The sequence below is a fragment of the Opisthorchis viverrini genome (assembly GCF_000715545.1).
Source record: "Opisthorchis viverrini unplaced genomic scaffold opera_v5_693, whole genome shotgun sequence".
In the NCBI taxonomy this organism is placed as follows: Eukaryota; Metazoa; Platyhelminthes; class Trematoda; order Opisthorchiida; family Opisthorchiidae; genus Opisthorchis; species Opisthorchis viverrini.
The window spans coordinates 67392-86447 of NW_008752363.1; the positions used below are offsets into that span (position 1 = coordinate 67392).

At 44.0% G+C, this 19056-nt stretch overlaps 1 protein-coding gene across 1 annotated transcript; it reads left to right on the plus strand.

Annotated features, from left to right (window-relative positions):
• Positions 1-1724: 1724 nt before the first annotated feature.
• Positions 1725-18613, plus strand: T265_15654 (hypothetical protein; the record flags this gene model as incomplete). Its single annotated transcript, XM_009178873.1, has 4 exons — positions 1725-1883; positions 1932-2131; positions 14298-14671; positions 18237-18613. Coding segments are annotated over 4 exons (1095 nt in total), but the record flags the coding sequence as incomplete, so codon positions are not given.
• Positions 18614-19056: the final 443 nt, after the last annotated feature.

The following is a 19056-nucleotide window of genomic DNA, read 5'->3' on the forward strand; positions in this document are numbered from 1 at the left end:
GTATATATATATATATACATTCTGCTGTGTTACGTCATGTCATATTTTATATGACAGTATTAAATGATTGAATATTATCGGGAGTGCTCTTTTCAGGACCTACCTTTTCTAAACCGTCCTTCGTCGAGAGTTGGCAGCACCGCTGCCTCCGTAAATACAGCATTCCGATCTCATGCGGAAACACCTTACTGTCTTTGAAGTCGCATCACAGAGGACAATACAAATTTACCTCCAGACTACCTCTTATTACAGTTATGCATTGCACACAGGCTCGTTACTATTCGTCTGGTTGCTCTTATTTAGCCTTAGCTTGGTGTCACCTTGTGGAACGGAGTTATACAAGGATCGTTGCCGGATCGTTGCATCACCCATACCCGAGCAATACACAAGGTGGCAGCTTTTAGTCACGAAGTCATATATTTTCAGGTAACCTTCCCGTCGAACAAAACCCTTGCCCGTACGATGGGGGTATCCAGTGGCATTCCGAAGGTCGCTTTTAGAATATCGTGATCGCTGTTACGTGACAGTGGAGATCGCAGGTTCCTCCACGTCCATTTCGCTGAGTGCAAAACCTGGACAGTGTCCCCACCTATTCTAATTAGACTAAGGAATAATTTATTATCCTGCACCACTGCCAAGAATTTGCTGCCTAACCCACATGCATCAGTAGCGGTCTACCGTACTGGCCTAATCTACAGTTCTTCACTCCCTGTTAGAGATCATTCCCTTCACATGTGGGGAACATTTAACTGTCTCTCGATACAGGAGCGTTGAGTTCTTGCTGCGAAACCCTGATTCCCGCGCGGATCAGAGAATCCCGGATATTAAAACGAACTTTTACGGTATTATTCGCAAAGAAGTTGGCAGTTGGAGGTAACTGACTCCATTTACCCAATTTCGTCTAGTCAGCGACAAAATAAACAAGTACGCTAACTGACCAACACTGCACAGTCTCAATTTCGGCACATCGTAAAATAGTGACTAGAATGAGATCCTGTCGTTGTTAGTTGCCCTTCTCCACATCACATCAATTCAAGTTGTTCTAGCAGTTGCTGTGAATATCCTGATGCGTCATAACAGGGAGAGTAGGAACAGATCAAGATGAGAGAACTAATAGGGATAGGTTAATGTCTTCTGGACATAATCATGATGCAGACTTCTTTCCTGAACCTGTGGTCACTCATTTGGATTTAACAATAGCTTTAACAACATATTTAGGTTACCTAGCCGAGGCAAAAATTGACGTAAACAGGGATACCAAATGGCACGTTAATTTGAGCTCGTTTCGCCTCACGCGAATGAGGACTGAAGTAGCGTATTTGCCTCACCGCACGCGTAGCATTTCACGGACGATAGTTTTCTAGAGAATTGACCATATGAGATTTATGACCAGGTTTCGGTTCACATGAATGTTCAACCCATCTTTCTATGCATACCAGTAATGTATGTTCGTTTTTTTTTTGGGGGGGGGGTGATATAGTATTTATTTCGTGATTTTAAGCAAAATTCTTTTGTGCACTCTGTTGTCGGCTTTGAGTTTTCCCAATCACATACCGTTGCACCAAGTCCCGGTTTCAGTACTTTTCAAATACAACGAGATGATTTCTTTACTCTCTTTTCGGGAGCAGTAGTTCCCGAGTATTCATGGACCACTTCGGTTTGGAAGGCTATAAAACATAGTCTATGAGCACGGTAGTGCGGTTACCTTTCCTGCCACCTTTCAGATCATTCACTGTTATGGGGGAGGCATCACCTAAGGCGGAAAAACTTGATGTCAACTCCCCACTACCCGATGTGGATGACGAAGAAGCATCCTGGAAACGTTCCAAGAGCGATGCTAGTTTCTTCCTTGCAGGAGCGGCTTCGAAGGGTTCCAGTGCCGGGTGAGGTCATGATTTTTCTTCGGTCTAATCGTACATTTCTGGCATTAGTGGACATACTGACAATATTTCAGAACACTCCGCCGTGTACTGGAACATAGCTGAAGCTGTTGAAGAGTCATCAACACTCTCCACTTCCAGAAAGTTCCCTCCTTTTGGGTCCCGCGATCGCAGTCACAAGCCGTTATCCGGGGCAGACAAATATGACGAAGTGGACATGATTAAGAAACCTGGTCATCCTTTTCCTTTAGGTAAGTAATTTATGATTTGAACACACCGACATCCTGGGAAGAAGTTATTCTGGCTAGTATTCCAGTCGATTCGACATTACTTTGCACACTCCCCTCAAACTATTTTCTCTCTTATTTTGATCTGGTCAACTGCATTTCAGTTTCGTGTACCCTTCTCATCAATCTTATTTTATCTTTTCGCTTTGATTTACACTCGACCACCGTTCATCTTCACTCCAATGCCACTTTGTGTTCGAGTGTGTGCCAAATTATTTACTGGTCATATTTGATTCTATACCAAAATGCAGTTGAAACTCCGCGCTTGCTCAGTGTCCCTGATTGTTGTGTTGTGTCGCTGGAGCTTTTGTTGCCGTCAGTGGTAGACATGTTCAGGAACACCACTGTGCGATGTATATAATGACAATCCATATTAAATCCCAACGGTCAGTAGCTGGATTTCTATTCAACCAATTTACCCTTTTTTGTTTTTCGGTACGGCGTTAACTGGTTCTCGTCTGGTTGGGTCTAGGTCTTCTTGATGATGACTGCATTACCAAGGCTTATCTTTCCTCAACGAAGAACATTGGCATCAATGTGTGATGAAGTCAGCACAGTTCGGCGCGTTACAGAAACGGGGCGGCACCACAGTTGCACTTAAACACTGCTGCTACAGCAGTGAAGCATCAGTGGCAACACTGATGTTGCTGTCTTTGATGTTGATGATGATGAACACTGCTGCTCCTCTACTGTGAATCAAGTGAAATCGACCGCACTAGAACACCGCACACCAAAACAGACGAGTAGAGCGAAATGGCACGTTACATGATTCAGTAGTTTTTATGATGGTCATTTCACCACGGTGAACCGAAAGTTCTCCCGTTTACTAACTTTCGGACTAGAGACACTCGGTATCACTGGAATCTTTTCGTTATTCCGATGTTTTTTTATAGTGGTACTACATTGTGTCAGTTTGAATAACATCCAGGAGGGCATATGCGGCATTGTTTTGCTTGGACCGTTTCTCCACAGTGTTTGCGGTCCTCCGATTTGACGGACCCCTTACATGTTGACCACATAAATTGGTACGTCTAATTATCTGGCTCCTAGCAGCAACTAATTTTGTGGCACTTCCTTCGGTTTGATTGAATGTCCTTAGATATGATGATCAACTGTTAGTTCAACATGCAACAACCGTGCTTAACAGTTTGCCCAAAAACCTAATTTCACCAACAAGGTTTAAGCACAGGGAGGTTATTTGCATGACCACGGGATTGATATTTATACCTGTCAGGCAACTTATCAATACAGTTATTCGTTCTTGATGCGGACGCCATTTGGACCAGTTCAATTTATCTAGAGTAACAAAGTGTCATCCATTTCTTTGTAATATTCTACTCATAAGGTTGCTGAAAATCCGTCGACAGCCCACGACCGGTTTCGTCCTTCTTGGGGCTCATCAGGTAGTTTGCAAATGAGTGTATATTCGCTAGTTTCATGCAATTTGGTTTCAAGTAGAACATAAGGTTGACGGAAACCCGGGGACTGCGCCTACCTGATGAGTCCCAAGAAGGTCGAAACCAGTCGTGGGCTGTCGACGGATTTTCAGCAACCTTATGAGTAGAATATTACAAAGAAATGGATGACACTTTGTTACTCTAGATAAATTGAACTGGTCCAAATGGCGTCCGCATCAAGAACGAATAACTGTATTGATAAGTTGCCTGACAGGTATAAATATCAATCCCGTGGTCAACCATTTCCCTGTACTTTGGGTAAAAAAGCTGAGTTACCATCATTAACGCAAACGTGGCAAGGTAGCCTAGCTGAGAACAAATACATATGAATATTCCTGAGAACGAACGCCAAAGAATAGTGGTTACCCAATAGTTAATAATGATGTCATTTGCACATGTCTGGACAAAACTTTTACTTAGGTGAATACCGAACCAACAAACGAGTGGTATTCAAATCATGAACCAATGATCCTTTCACGTTAGATATGAGTGATGTGGTGCGGCAACTGACTAGTTTACTGTCGTGGGATTGCCACAACTTCGTTACCGAAGTATCCTTCTGACGCATAGCTTCCACGTTACCGGAGGCAAGCAGATATTGCTTTGCTGCGCCCAATTCGAAGCAGGCACGCTAATACCGTTGCGTAATTATGAGTAGCACCACGACGCACAGTAATTCACCTTTCGACAACGTTCGTGCGATTTGCTTGGTTGTACCCACCAGGGTGTGCACCATCTGGTTACGCTCTCACTGCATCTTGATGTTACAGTACATGTCGTATATCATGTGGGAAGCAATGGTTACCGAAATCCTGGGGATTGAACTTCGGTAGTAATCAGTATGATTTATAGACACCCAAGGGATACCGTTTGGGTAACTCAATTGGGTATGGGAATCAGAAGCACACGTGTGAGAGTTCCTATATCCAGTTAAGCCACCCCCAACCCCTCGGGGGAGTATGTGGTTTTGTTCTCCGATGAGCGCTTCATCCACCTTCTTTATCCACAAAGAAATGTTATGACCCTGACTGTGCTGCCTTCGTCTCTTTGATGCCCCTTCCTATGCGGCAGTCGGTAGAATAATTACATAGGGTGACTTCCACGATTCTATCTGCGATTTTATGCTGCAGTGTAACACAAAATTTCATGAACTGGATGTGCGCGAAGCCACCCTAATATCATTTTTACACTTCTTTAAGTAACTCTCCTCACGTAGGTTCTTATGTACCTCTTGTTTTTTTCATCCAATCTGACGATGAACCTCCAAAGAATGCAAATCAATTCGGCTTTGGAGAGGGTTCCGATCCAGTTATTAGAACAACGGCAAGGAAGCATAGACTCGATTTTCAACCGTCTACGAACGTAGTCTGCTTGTCATGATAGCCTGCACCATGCAGTTGACTTAACCGTATACCTACGTAGTAGAATAATAAGGATAAAATACTGGCGTGAATTTTGTGGAAATAGCTACTTCATCTTCACTGATAAAGGAAAGTATAAGCACTGTAACTCTCGCGGTGTAAAAGTTTTACTGAGTCGATTCATTAACGGAAATAATTATTGTTCTGTCCTAGTGTCAGAGGCAAAGGGCTTCATGTGTTGATACGAAACCACAGAGAACTCAGATGTCTAAAGGACTGTACAAGGTGCGCCATGAAGGGCACGGTCAAGGATGGGAATATACTATTATAAGTCTAACTACGCAAGCTGACGAGTTATTCTTCGCGTAAAGCAGAATATTATTATCCGTAGTAAACTTCGGATGTCATTGTAGCATTGCGCCCGATTGGTATCCAGGCCCTGTATAACTGTTGGTTCAGTTTTTCAGCCGCTTGATGCGGTTATTATCATCTTGCTAAAGTTCCCTACTGTACAGTGTTCTTACTGAATTTATTCGGCGATCATCGCAATAACGTCAGTGAGTATTAGACTGATTTTCAACCACAAGACAATTTCCAGCGGAACATTGCTGCATCGTGAGAATCCGCTTCGACCAGCTTTGTTCCCCAGTTGCTTCAAACTGCGATAGTGGAAGTGCCGGTCCATGTGAAGCCTTCACAGAAGCACACTCGAATAGCAACATCTGTTATTAAGGCTATGAAATTAGTGGATGATTGGATAGGTTTCTTTCTTAGTGAAGTTGCATGCATTGGATTATTGATCGATTGAGCGACAAGTAGACGCACGCAGATGCTCGTGCGCCTGCCGGTCCGGATGTTATCCACGATGACACTAGTGGAACGGAAATTCGAGACCTTTGCTCACAAACTGACTGAATATACTGTGCCCCACCGAGTGACCAGCCCTAGCGCTTTGGAGAAACTAAACTAACCCGACAATACTTCTCGACTCTTCAGGTGCATACCATATGGGTCCGATATAATGGCTGAGGCATTCTCACATTTAGGAACTTCTCTAAAGGGCGTGTTGGTCAATATGTAGAGACGGCAATCGACTGTGTATATGGTACAACCGGCACACCACATAACACTGTTCCGATCGACCAACGGTAGTGAATTGCATTACTACTCCCCACTAGCATTTCAACCGCTAGGAGCCATTCACTCGTTGTACGACGCAAACTGGTCGAAGTTATGATTAAATGCATACTTACGAAAAGAACCGCAGAACTTAAAGCAATCATCGGTTTTGAAGCAGATGAAAAGCAATGCTTATAGTGTCGACAGGGTTGAACAATGTTGCAAAAGCCGTCCCCATCTCAAATTAATCTGATCAACGGACTCTGAACCACTGGGGCTCATTCGTGGCTTCTTTTATCAAGTCTTCCCTTGTTACCCACTACGAACTGCAAGTGGAACAAGAAGTAGTCGTCACTAGCTGCGAACTCCGAGCATGGGCTGTCTGATAGGTGCATAACTGATTTTGTGCACAGTAATGCTCAAAACGTTGGTACCACTGAACTTCAAAACTGCCGCAAAATGATCTGGTCATCTTTGCTACGTCTGTAGTATCCTGCAATGAAGTTAATGTACTGTTGAATTCTGTCTCTTCATGACCCTATGTCCGCAACATTCTGGAGCACCAATATTCTGAGTTGCATGTCGGCATTACCACGGATCACAAAGCTCGCTGCCATTTTTCCCAAACTTCCTTCGAACCAAAAGCAGAGATTAATATTTCAGCAAACTTACAAGTAACGTGTTCCCTCAGGATAGAAAATAAGTCCATTTTTTGGAGCCGGTAAAGGGCTTTCGGACGGTTTATTTCATCTTGCTAGAAGTTGGTAGTTATGACGCATTCCGAGAGAAAAATCGGTTCACGCGTCGGACGGGTGTTTTTGTTATTCTAGCGATAACATTTAAAATGAGGTGAATGCGAGTGCTTCTGGAGCGTACAGGCGTGAGATTTCTTGAATTCTTACCCACTTTACTTAAGCGACCTTTATTTCTGACCGATACCGTACTGATAGTCTATTAAAAAGGGCTGACTGTAAAACAAGGCTGGGCTGTTCAACTTCTGAGGTTTCAAGGATGGCTTGTAACTGTGTGTAGATGGTATGGAACTTCAAAGAGTGCCATTAATTTGGTAATCGGAAGATAGAGGCAACTGTGATTGCATCCCTTAAACGGTTAAATAATGTGACTTGCCAGTGACGTTTGCCAAACAGCCGTTATTCTTCTTCGGACAGTCTGGAAACGGAACAGTCTCAACGTGAATTAATGATATGCTTGTTGTGCGTTGTTTAGTTAGTTACACCAACAACTATGTATCTTTAATTTGTGGCAATGTCAACTCGACCCATGTTAAACACAATACCGCATCTGTTTTAAGCTTCTGACATGGTTTGGCCCAGGTGTCGAATTCGTTAGGAATCTGACCACCCGTATAGTCACTTAGTTTGTAGCTAAAGTGGTTCTAAAGTTCCCATAGAGATTTCACAATAGTTTACAAACCACAAATGATTTGCTTAGTAAAGTAAAATCTCGAGTTACTAGAAGTATTGTTCACTACCGGATCACGTGACCGGAGCTGAGTGAGTGAAACGCCGTGTCGTGTCCAGACATAGGTTTGTCGCACTGCTGATTCGCCACTCATGGCCGAATGGTAAGGTTCAGCTACTAACTGTATGGTCGTTCGTTTGAGTCGCCTTAGACATTCGTGGGGTGTGCGCTGCCGATGATTCCCATCAAGGATGAAACGGCTGTGCCATGCTTCCCAGCCTTTCAGTATAGACTGGCTTTACTTACAGGATGGAATCTGTTTGAAAGTCGGATACTCGTTAGCAACATATATTTTTCTTCAAGAGTGGTCCGGTACTCTCCATACCGTGGACCTGAAGTCCTGCAAATGATAGCTGCGAAGTAGATGTGATCAATCCTGGACAATCTGCGGCGTGAGTGCGCATAACCTTTTCAATGTGCTCTGATAACTTCGCCTTAGGTCAATTGCCGATTCATGAAGCTCAGTTGCTTTGACCATGACCTGACTTTCTCCACTAATCACTGACACTAAAGTTTCACTTGTTGAAATGATATCTATCCCTATTGATAGTCCATTATGAAGGACAGGCGTTCCTAGGCATTCGGGGTAAAAGCGTCAATATAAGCTGCTTTTTTAGACTGAAATCTTCTGGTATCAAGTCCAAATGTAAAATGATGACATTGGTCTCTTGGTGGATGGTCAGGTGGTCATTGATGTGTTCACCGGCGGGCTTGACCGCTTGCAGACACCTCGTTACTAATCGGGTTGACGTGACATTTTGTTCTCTTTATGGCTGTATACCACCGTCCAACTCAATTGATGAAGTGGATAATCCTCTGTTCTCTATACATTGTTCCTCACTACTTAAGGTACTCAGTTTTTTAATTATTGGAGACAACATTCTGTTGTTAGAGACAACCCTTGCGTCGGGCGCGTGTTTAAAAACTCAGTTGCGAGATATAATCACCCGCCGTAGGATGGTGTTCGCACACAGACCAGACTCCACGCCTGGAACGCACCTTCTGTGGTAGAGCTTATCTTAAGCAGTAAGAGATTTGAACATACCGATGTTGGTTGACGGTAGCGTGGCCAGTACGCACTACTGGCCCGACTTGTCACAGGTGGTCATTGACCTAGTTCACAGCCCGACAAGCTACGGCACTACCCTATAGGCGACACAATTCGGCGCACTCATACCGCGTCTCACTTCGAAGTACTGTTTGTTTAGAATTTCGACCCAAAACAAGGCAACGCATGTCAAACTTGATTTTCTCATCAGCATAGGTTTGCAGGGATTCAAAAACAGTTGCGATCGTTAAGTGAATCTTATGTCAGTGTTTTTCGTAACCGCTTCAAGGATACTTATTAGCACTTGCGATTAACAAATTTCGGTAGTTTCAGATCAACACAGTTGTATAATCCACTATAAATAAGCTTTCCAAGGTACTGTTTAATCCGAGAAGATTATACAAAAAGACTGCCCACCTTTAAAAAACGAAATACTGATGTTTTATTTAAGGTAAAAATACCTCCTGGTTGACAGTTTGAGCAAAAGTGTGCCATTCGCATATGCTATTCAGTCACAACTTCAACTTTGACTTCTGCATCAGCTTATTTTGACTCTAAACCAAATGATTTATCCTATCTGTCTGAAGAAACTGCATCTGCATGCACACTGACCAGGCCAACTTCTTCCCCTATAAGCTCCCAGCTTGTTCCTGCTATACTGACCTGGTGGCCTGGATTTGCTGGCAGATTGTACCAGGCCACTGGGACATCTATGGTTCCAATTCGGAGTATGTTCTCACAAAAACCGCCTTCCTGTTGGCACGTGATCCATTTCGGACGCTTGTCTAGCGCGATGAGGCATATGTGTGATGATGATGATCGTCTGCAGTCTTTCAGTCTATCTACCCTGCTCCAATGAGATGACAAACCTTGATTTTTTAGAGAGGAACAAATAATTCAAGGAACCCAAGGTCGGCACGCTGTCTCCAAATAGATTAATCTAATTATTTGAATAGCATTCAACCACGCATTGACGATCATTCACACTACCAACCTGAATGAAGTTTGGTCCTCTTGGCTCTATGACCAGCGATTTGGGATCAAGACTACAAGTGAAGCAACCAAATACGCACATATTGTTTTCGTTTCGCCTGAACGTTATCCCACGGGTCTATAGCGCTTCCCGTTCAGGCAGTGAAATTATTTCCAGTACGGAGAATTCGCGTTACAGAGAGAAACTCAGCCACGGGTGGCATCTTGTTATTACCTGACTGTATCGGGTGAACGTAGAGAAATCAGTCACGTTACACTTTGGTCAAGAGATCCATGCTATTACCCTGCAGTATGTCACATGGGACTTTTCAAGTGAAGTGATTATGGATCTGGTTAAACTCGAACGCAACATTGGACCTTGAGTGGGAGTATTTCATCAACGAGCTGAGTCAACTGTCCCTCCGGCTGAGGTCAGTTGATACCACCACTCAACGCAAACATCATGTAGAATATCTTAACCGCTACACTTCCCTTGGGCACAGCTCGCTGTGTTGTTGGGCAAACCAGACGGGACAATGTTAGTTTTAACTATGACTGTCACATGTCGTGTCACGTGCAAATCAGATCAACACTTTTGTCAAAGATGTGTGGATGTTTCCCAGTGTGTGGTTGTATCCCGACAATACCAGTGGATATCAATGCACCGCATGTGCGTAACTCAGGTTGATGGACAATCAGTGGTTTCATAAAACCGAGTCGACTGTGGGTGTCTGGACCACGGACATCGATCTACTTTATGCGATCCGTCTTTTCGACACGTCGGTGCTTTTCGGAAATTTCAAATGAAACTTGTCATATTATTTCAGACGTTGAGCTGATGCCATTTCGTCCTCTAATGCTCCAAATAGAATACATGTCATCCTACTGTTACTTATTCGTCCAAACACCAGGGCACTTTTTTACTTGTTTTCCAACTCCAAATTGAGTTTATGGTCTAACACTCAGTGAGGAAATCCCAAAAGCTCTGGTTCCATGATCCCCTAATTAAACTTACTTTGTCATGGGTGTTGGATCGCACCTGTGGGACATCGACGTACTCAGGTTCCTTATTTAGGCCACCAAACCAAGCACAACACGTGTGCGCCACATCTTTGATAACACATGTTAGTCCTTTATTTATAGGGAAAACTTTTATGCATGCAAACGGCAAGGACTACAGCGTTGGATACAATTGATCTTAGTGATATCTATCTGGAGAAAAAGTTAAGGATTCAGAGCGCACTATAGAGGTGTTTAAGTGGCTAACTTTTCCCAGTAGAGCTAATCTTTCCCCTCTATATTGTGCTCCCCGAATATAAGTGGTTACACAGTGAGGATGAGCAAAGAGCAAGGATTCTTTTCTGAGCTACTGCTGCCTCAGGATCACAAATCCACTAAAATTCCATAGAGATTGCCCTCCTGTCGCACTTCTTCAGCCCACTTGGACGACAGGATTTACAGATAATCTGTCCACATTACTGTCGCCCTAACATGGTTAATCTTGTGCTGAAGCGAGCATTGACCAAATACGCACCAATAGGTAAGCATTCTACCCGATTTCACCCTTGTTGGGACCCACTAACAGTGTACCGGGGGTTGAACTCCGGTCGTTTGCCATGTCGGATGAGCTTGTTGCGACTAAATCAGCCCACACTGCGCACACTTGAAGTATCACGCTTCAAAAAACGAGTATGTTCATTTTTAGTCTGCGGCTGGTCCAACGATTCGAGGGACGACCTAGTAACTTTCATGGTTGTGTCTATCTCGGCCTGCCTGCTAGGACTTCCAGATCGGGTGACGCGACGGACGGCTTGCCGGATAGTTTTTAATTACTCGTGAGCAGCTGAGGTATTTGTGCTGTTTTGTAGCTAATTTATACGCGCCCCATCAGGCATCATTCCTTACCCATTCCCAATGATGAATCCGACTAGGATGAAAACCGAGTACCTCTGAGGAGGACGATTACTGACGGGGTGGCTGGTCTTGGGAGGGATATCATTCATGTCATGAATGAGGTAGGTAGCGACGCGAAGCCCAGAACACCTTACCGTGCAACACGACCAGTCAACTAATTGTCTCAGTACTTCTCAGTGTACAGTTTAAGGTCGACGCAAGCCAGGGTCATCCAATCAACAGGCTTCGTTTGTTTTAGTCAGCACTGCGGCTACACCATCAGGACAAACAAATAACGGCCACCTGATATAGGCTGTTGAACAACAATCAGGAGCCGAACCGGACACAATCCGGAGAATTCGAACAACCAATGTAGGCTCCGGAACTGCGTCCAGGAAGATTGTAAGCTAACAAAAACCCGGTGATTTTGCTCAATAAAAGGAGCTTCCAGGGACGAATGGAAGCGATTTCTTGATCGATTTTCGGGATCACGGCAAGTATGGTTCACTTTTGTTGTATGATGGCGCACAGGCACGCATTAGAGCACGGAACAGTGAGTGGAACTATCAAAATCTACTTCCACTTGTGTGTATGGGCTATTCCCATACTTGCTAAAATACTGTGATCGCTTTTCCTTTTAAAGCTTTATGCAGAGTTGTACAGGATGATTTTTGTTTGAGGTCCCATGTTATCCGGCAGTGTGCCTGTGTGCACTAAAAGTGCCTTCATGGAACAGACCTTTTTAGGAACGGGTTTGGCGCTGTGACGATGTTCCTGACAGAGACAGTAAGTACTCAATAGCTTATTGAAGCGTAATCCTGTTTCCCCCTAACAGGTTTTTTTCCTGAGTTGGAAAGTTTTGGTGAGTAAGAACAACATCCTGATAACTAGTTTTCCGTCTTACGTAGAGGACAGAAACATTGAACAATGTTTGTTTGTTTCGTCCCATTTTCGTCCATAATTTGTTTGTTCATGCTACTATGTTTCATTGTGATATACAGTTTTACCACAATCGGGCGGTTTTATAACGGAAAGCCCCTTCATGTATGACATTATCATTTTTGACTTTAGTATCATTTAACCCGGATAAAGATGAAGAAATGAAAGGCCATTTTCCCGGAGAGAGAGCTTATCTAACATCTTTGACAACGCACTGCAATTGGCGTAGCACGTTGGAGCTCGAGAAACTTCAGACGCAAGCCTCTTTAAACCCAAGGCCGATGGATAGTTCTGTCGTCCATGTTTGGATAAACTGGAGGTATCTTATTTCCTGTATGTCCTTCGTTGTTGACGAAGAAAGGATTATATCCTCTCCGGAGAAGTAGCCTCCATTCGATGGATTTTTTCAAGGGCGAACCAGTGATTTTATGACAGTCTGTTTACACAAGAGAATTCCCAACTCATTTTCCACTTACTATTCCGTTGCTCAATTTCACAGTGCAATTTCACCCACGAATATTGGGGAACTCAATCATGTTGTGTTTCAGTACCACGCCCCCTACTTTAGTTCTGAAAGACTACCGGTCCTACCCGGTATGATTCCTGTCAGAAAGGAAATCTATCGCTCACCAATCTACTGCTCACCAAATAGCATGTTCTGTTCAGGTTCAAGCAATTATCGGGCTTACTTGCGGGTCATCACTGTCCCGTTTTTACGTTTTTTCGTATTTGCCGCATGAATGGTTTTTGTATACGTGATGATTTTGTGCTAGACTTTACAGGAAAGCTTGGAAAGCATCCTCGGTCTGCCTTAACTTTAACATAGGAGGCGCACTTGCTTTGCCGTGTTCTTGAGCTTGTTTGTATAGGGGTAACGAGAGTTTAACCAACCGGTCGTGGATCTCGATGCATCCCACAAATTCAGGTTTTCTGTGATTGCTATACAAGCCTGTTTGTCTCGTTGCTGCTCTTAGTAAGCCTCATAGTCGCACATCGGGCTTTATGTATTCACAATACCCCCAAGAACATGTAAATTAAGGTGGGGACATGACCTTGAGCTTTCAGTTCAGTACAGTAATATTTCAACTCTACCTGCCTGGCCAATACCAATCTATGCACCGTATCACGGAGAGGAGCTTGTATCCGTACCTAGCTCTGAGCGGATCAGACACTAAGTAGAAGGTTCACCGGAGGTTTACAATATCTGGTGTTCCTACCGATTCATGAGGCGCACATTGATGATGATTCTCAAAAATGGTCAACCAGATACCCTCCCCGATAAAGTATCAGGTTGTCGTCGTCACCAGTATTAACGGAAATAACAATATGAAAACACTGATTGCCCGCGGAGGTGCTCCGATGATGGTGGTGGTTGAACTCCCGGCTATCTCGTGGAGGTTTGTTACCGTCTGACCATAATATGTGAGGTTCTAGTGGTATAGCCCGTCGCCAAAAGTGAATCTAGAAATAATTATTAATATGTAACAGCGAAAGCTTGCTGCCAAACGCGGTTCTGTGTTCCAAGGCAATCGAATTTCATGGCCAAGATGTGATTTGTTTGTATTTATCACTAAGACTTACCCACCTCGTGGTTTTCTGATCAAGCCAGTGGTCTGGTTTGAGTACCGATAACTGTCGAAACCTGCATGGAGAGCAGAACGATGCGCTATTTACTATAACTGGTTTATGACACGTTACACCAGTGTTAGTACCCTTAAAAAGGCAGTCAAATTATCATCGTCCATTGTTAGGCTCTTGAAAAACTTCCATGCTGTCCACGAGTTGCTACACACGTTTTGCCCCACCTTGTGTTTGTCCGGTTCGTCTTATTCTTGCTTTTTGATCCATTCTCCCCGTAGGCGTTGGACGATTGAAAAATGTTCAGGAAGGACTTTCTGAGTTCTGTTCATCCGATGCCACTTTCGCTCGGCAGTCCTTTCCTGCGTTATCTACCCAAACATCGCATGCTTTAAATCCAGACATAACCCATCGCCCCCGGGTGGACGAATGGAGCGGAACAACTACCAGCTTATATAGGTACCGAGACAAGCAGATCAATCGTCAGACTGATTACAGTTTCTACTCGACTGGGGCGAGTGCAAGAAGATCATCAGAGGACTCCCAAGAAGACGCTGAATCTGTCCATACTCCTCCAATGACTGCACTTGGCGATGCGCCTAAGGACACTCCTTTGTCGCCCACGACCTCAACCGATTTGAAGAAATACTTGACGGTTCCACTTGCGACACTGAGATATATTCAGTCCGCCATATCGAAACCCGGCGGTTTGCTAGAGAAAGCTGGAAAAGAGAAAGCTCTAAAGGCAAGTAAGAAACGCTGTGCCTAATGGCCAGTACTAGCTAGACAAAACTTGGCTTCATGAGTTTGGTTTACAAAGCCGGACATATGAACAGTAGCATTTTTGCGTATATTTAGTTTAGTTTAAAATTTTGTTTACCCCTTTGCTAGCCGATGGTACGGCTCGGGACACAAACTGCCACATACAACTAGTGCAGGTCAATTGCCAAACTCGGCGAACAGATCAACAACCAATAAACTCACCTGAGCTACCAATACTTCGACACACTACTAATGAGGGAACGTTTTGCAAACCCCAACATCAGTTTTGTGAAAGGACATCCCGTTTCGCATGAACGGAATTCCATTTTGACCACACAAAAATAGTTCAGCACTGTACGGTCTTCCGTCTAAATTCTTTGGACAACCAACTATAAGCGTCTTTTCGCACCCTAATTACGACAGGCACTGAATCCACTCACGTGGATAGCCGAAACCAACGAGTGGTTAGGACGACTGAACCAAGTCACACCCAGCAGGCGCAGAATGGTTTTGGATGAACTCGGATTTATTTTTTACGGAATCGAAATGCCCCTCTTCGTAAACTGAAAGATAAGTTTGCTTCATACCAACAGACATGCAGAAACTGTGTCCTCATCAACCACTGAGTTATGTGTAAACAGGCTAGTTACGTGGCCATACCAGTTTTGTGACGTAGATTGTACGGTAAGTTGTTGGTGTGGTGTAGTTTATCTGTCTAACGATCTTCCCTATAACCGCACACTACAATGCAGTCGGACAGCTGTCTTTTGGTTACAAGAGACAGTGTTCGTATTTTCCAGAGACAGCCACTTCTCTAAAATTGTCAGTTATACCTAACTTTTGGCAGTGTTGTTGAAGAGGGAGTACTCAGTACATTTAGATATTGGTCTTAGCAAGCTTGTTATTGACATAGCAACAGAACTGTCGCGTGCCTCAAATCCGGCTATACTCCCCCGCGCTGCCACTTTCTGTTAATCAAAACTGTAGTAGCTGGAAACAACTTACTCCTGATATATGGCTTATAGCTGACTGACTGATTCTTGTGGGACCTGTTTTCGCCTCCCAACAGAAGTCATCGTCTAAAGTCGCACAATTAAACGGCTTAAACCTGTGCCTCGCTGGCGCATGCTGTTGAGGTTAGGAGACTGGAATTCGGACCTGAACACCCGACGACCGGTCGTGGTACATCCACTTGGTGACCCTCACTCAGGGTTAAGGTCCAAGTTACTACCGTGGTAATGAACACCACGAGGAAGTTATGTCACTGCTTCAGTAGTAACAATCCATCGGCATCCACTATTTACCTTATCATACTGTTCACACCGTCTTGTCTGCTTTACCTGGGAACTATTCGGTGGGGTTTTAACCCCGTCTCTAAATCATTTGGAGCATTCTTTACATGATTGTTCCGTATTCGAATAGCAGCATGGTAATGATGGTCACGTGTGCGTAGTCCTTGATGTTACGGAACTATGCTGTGAACATCAAACTTATTGACGGTCACGCTCATAGCTTCCCGAAACAGACCCTGCTAAATCATGTTGCGAGCCTTGTGTACACAGGGTCACGTGCCATTTCCATGATCTGCCTAGTCTAACTCTGTTGTCGTACAGATGCACTGATATACTTCGATGTGTTTTGGATTCCGTTTTGGGTGTGTTGTACTTGTTCGTCTTGTCAATCGAATGTTAGTGCGCCAACAAGAATCACTTTTGAGAAAATTCCAGTCATTTCCATGTACTTGAAGCTAAATTCTTTATCTGTAGCTCAGAAGTAGGCGTCCTTATGACAAAGGGTGGTTCCAATAGACAGTCAGTTTTGGCAACCGATTATTCGTTTTCCAGTGTCCCTTCAAATCACATGCGTTTGATATAGTGCTTGGATATCTTGTTATGCAAGATATTCACTATTGGCATCGTAATGGCTTGTACGCTACTGCTTGGAGTTGCACGCATGTAGTATGACCGAAGATGAAAAATTTAACTCCTAGCTACGTGATCATGTGGAATCGTGAAAAGGCAGCGACTCACGACTGAACAGTTATCTCGATTCCGCCGAATCACAGCGTTTCGACAACGTAGGGCTAGAACGAGGAAAACCGTCGCGACAAGTTGACATTTCTCGAGTGGACCCAAAAACTCAGACAACCGATAATCCCGTGGGTGGCAGTGTTTCAGACGCCTAGAGCAAAGCAAATCAGCATGTTTTTCAGTTGTTATGATCGATTAAACCTACGACCATCGGTCTCATTGAGAAATGCATCAAGCTCACTGTTTGGTGAATTCCAAAGTGGTACTCATTTGTGGCCAAGCAATCAGTATGAATCTGGTCGCTTCATTCGTTTTCTATCTGAAATTTCGTCCGAACTTCTGACTGGTTGCTGTGATGATGCGAAAATTAATGATTTTGTGTTCGCTGTCTGGGTTCACAACTGGAATTGCGGAACACGCCATCACTGTCAGGTTTGCAAAACCGAACACACCATAATCCTTATCGGTCCAATCTTGTTGAACCATATTTTTATTGCAATTTCGCCGTCCGTGAGACCGCTTTTGCATTTTACCTACCCCCCTTGATAACACAGAACGGCCGTTTTTGGATCTTGACTTGGTGACACTATAGTTCACCCCGAATTACATAACTCTATCTGTATCTGTCACCGCGACTTTGGTCCAACAAATTTTTGTTCTCTTAGCCACCAACCACAGTTACTGGCAACGTGTTGCTACCTCTTTCGGTCGTACCCAATATCCAGTGCAATATATGTTAGAACGAAGTAAGGGGGTTGTGTTAGTACATGTTTTCGCGCAACCCCCCCCCCCAGTCAAATGCTGATACAACACGGCACCATGCTGAATTCTGTTCCGCCGTTCGAAGAGATACAAGCTATTTCGGATTTCGGCCGCTGAATTAGTCATTTATACTGTAACTTTTCTGTTGTGTGTCATATCAAAAGCGTAATACGGCTCATCTAACCCGCTTTATTCGGTCCTTTCAACTCAATTCACCGTGTGTTTCCTCATTCGAAATTCATTGACAGCCTAAGAGCTACGCAAGAAATTTTCGTAGATGTCCTCTAACTCAGGATACAAGTAGTGGATGCAAAGTTCACGTTCACGAAATGTGTGAGAAGTGCTATACTAGACTGTGGATTCGAAACACTTTACTCTTTATTAACAAGTATGAGCTGAATTTCAACCTGAATAGTGTTCATTCTGTGCGCACTTCAAGCTGCACTGGAATCACTTACAGTGTGGATAACAGCTATGCGCAATATTCATTCTGGCCGGTATTCGTGAACAACAGCAAAGCGTGATCTGTTGCTTCACCTTACTGTCTGATGATAGCGGATTTTCTACCCTGGCCATTTGTATATCTGGTCGGGTTAGCTAGTTTTGTAATGAATAAGGTGTTTTTCCGAAGACTTGCTATGCTATTGCAACTTTTTTGTTTTACAGGCCCTGAACACGTGTGACGAAATTCTGTGCCTAGCAGACACTAAAGTGTCTAAGGATGAGGCTGAACCTTTATTTCGTGAAATGTGTAGCGCAGTGCTTGGTGCACTTCAGGGATTTCTTAATAATGAAGCAGGCATGAGCGATGAACCGTGGGCTGCCTGTCCGAAGCAGGACATCGTGGGAAGAAACCAGACAGAAGCCACTCCACCATCGACGCCAAATACGATTGAGGAAACCCAGCTCCAAGCACAAAGGATAGTCCTAGTCCCACGCACCCGGCTTCATAGCTCTGCGCTTTCAGACCAACGAAGCACAAGCCAGGTGCTCCATGGAACGAACCGTCATCTCACTTTCCGATTTACTCAAATACTCAATCGCGTAAGTCAATCATGGTCACCCTTGTGGTCGCTCTTATTTGCTTTGGTTCTTACACCATCTAGGAAACACGGTCATTTTCTTGGTATTTGCTTAACATCCAGGGAAGACTTGTAGAGATATTTTGTTTAATTACGTTGCCTAACTGTCTGATTTGCTTGTAGTGATTATGGTACACTAGCGCAACGGGAAAATTTCTGGCTACTCTAGATGGACATGCGGTTTGTGACCAGCCCAACTGATTTTCATACGGATCCCTAAATCTCATCTGGTCAAGTATCAGTGTTCGTGAGCAGTTTTTTATACTTGCTTATCTGGCCTGCAAACAGCTACGTCGTTATAGGTTGGAAAATACGAGTGAGATCGGTTCGCATAATGTTCAGTCTTTCTGTTATATTGTGCGCGGTGGCCGAGCTATGGGGTTATGCCTGCACTGTGCCTGCCG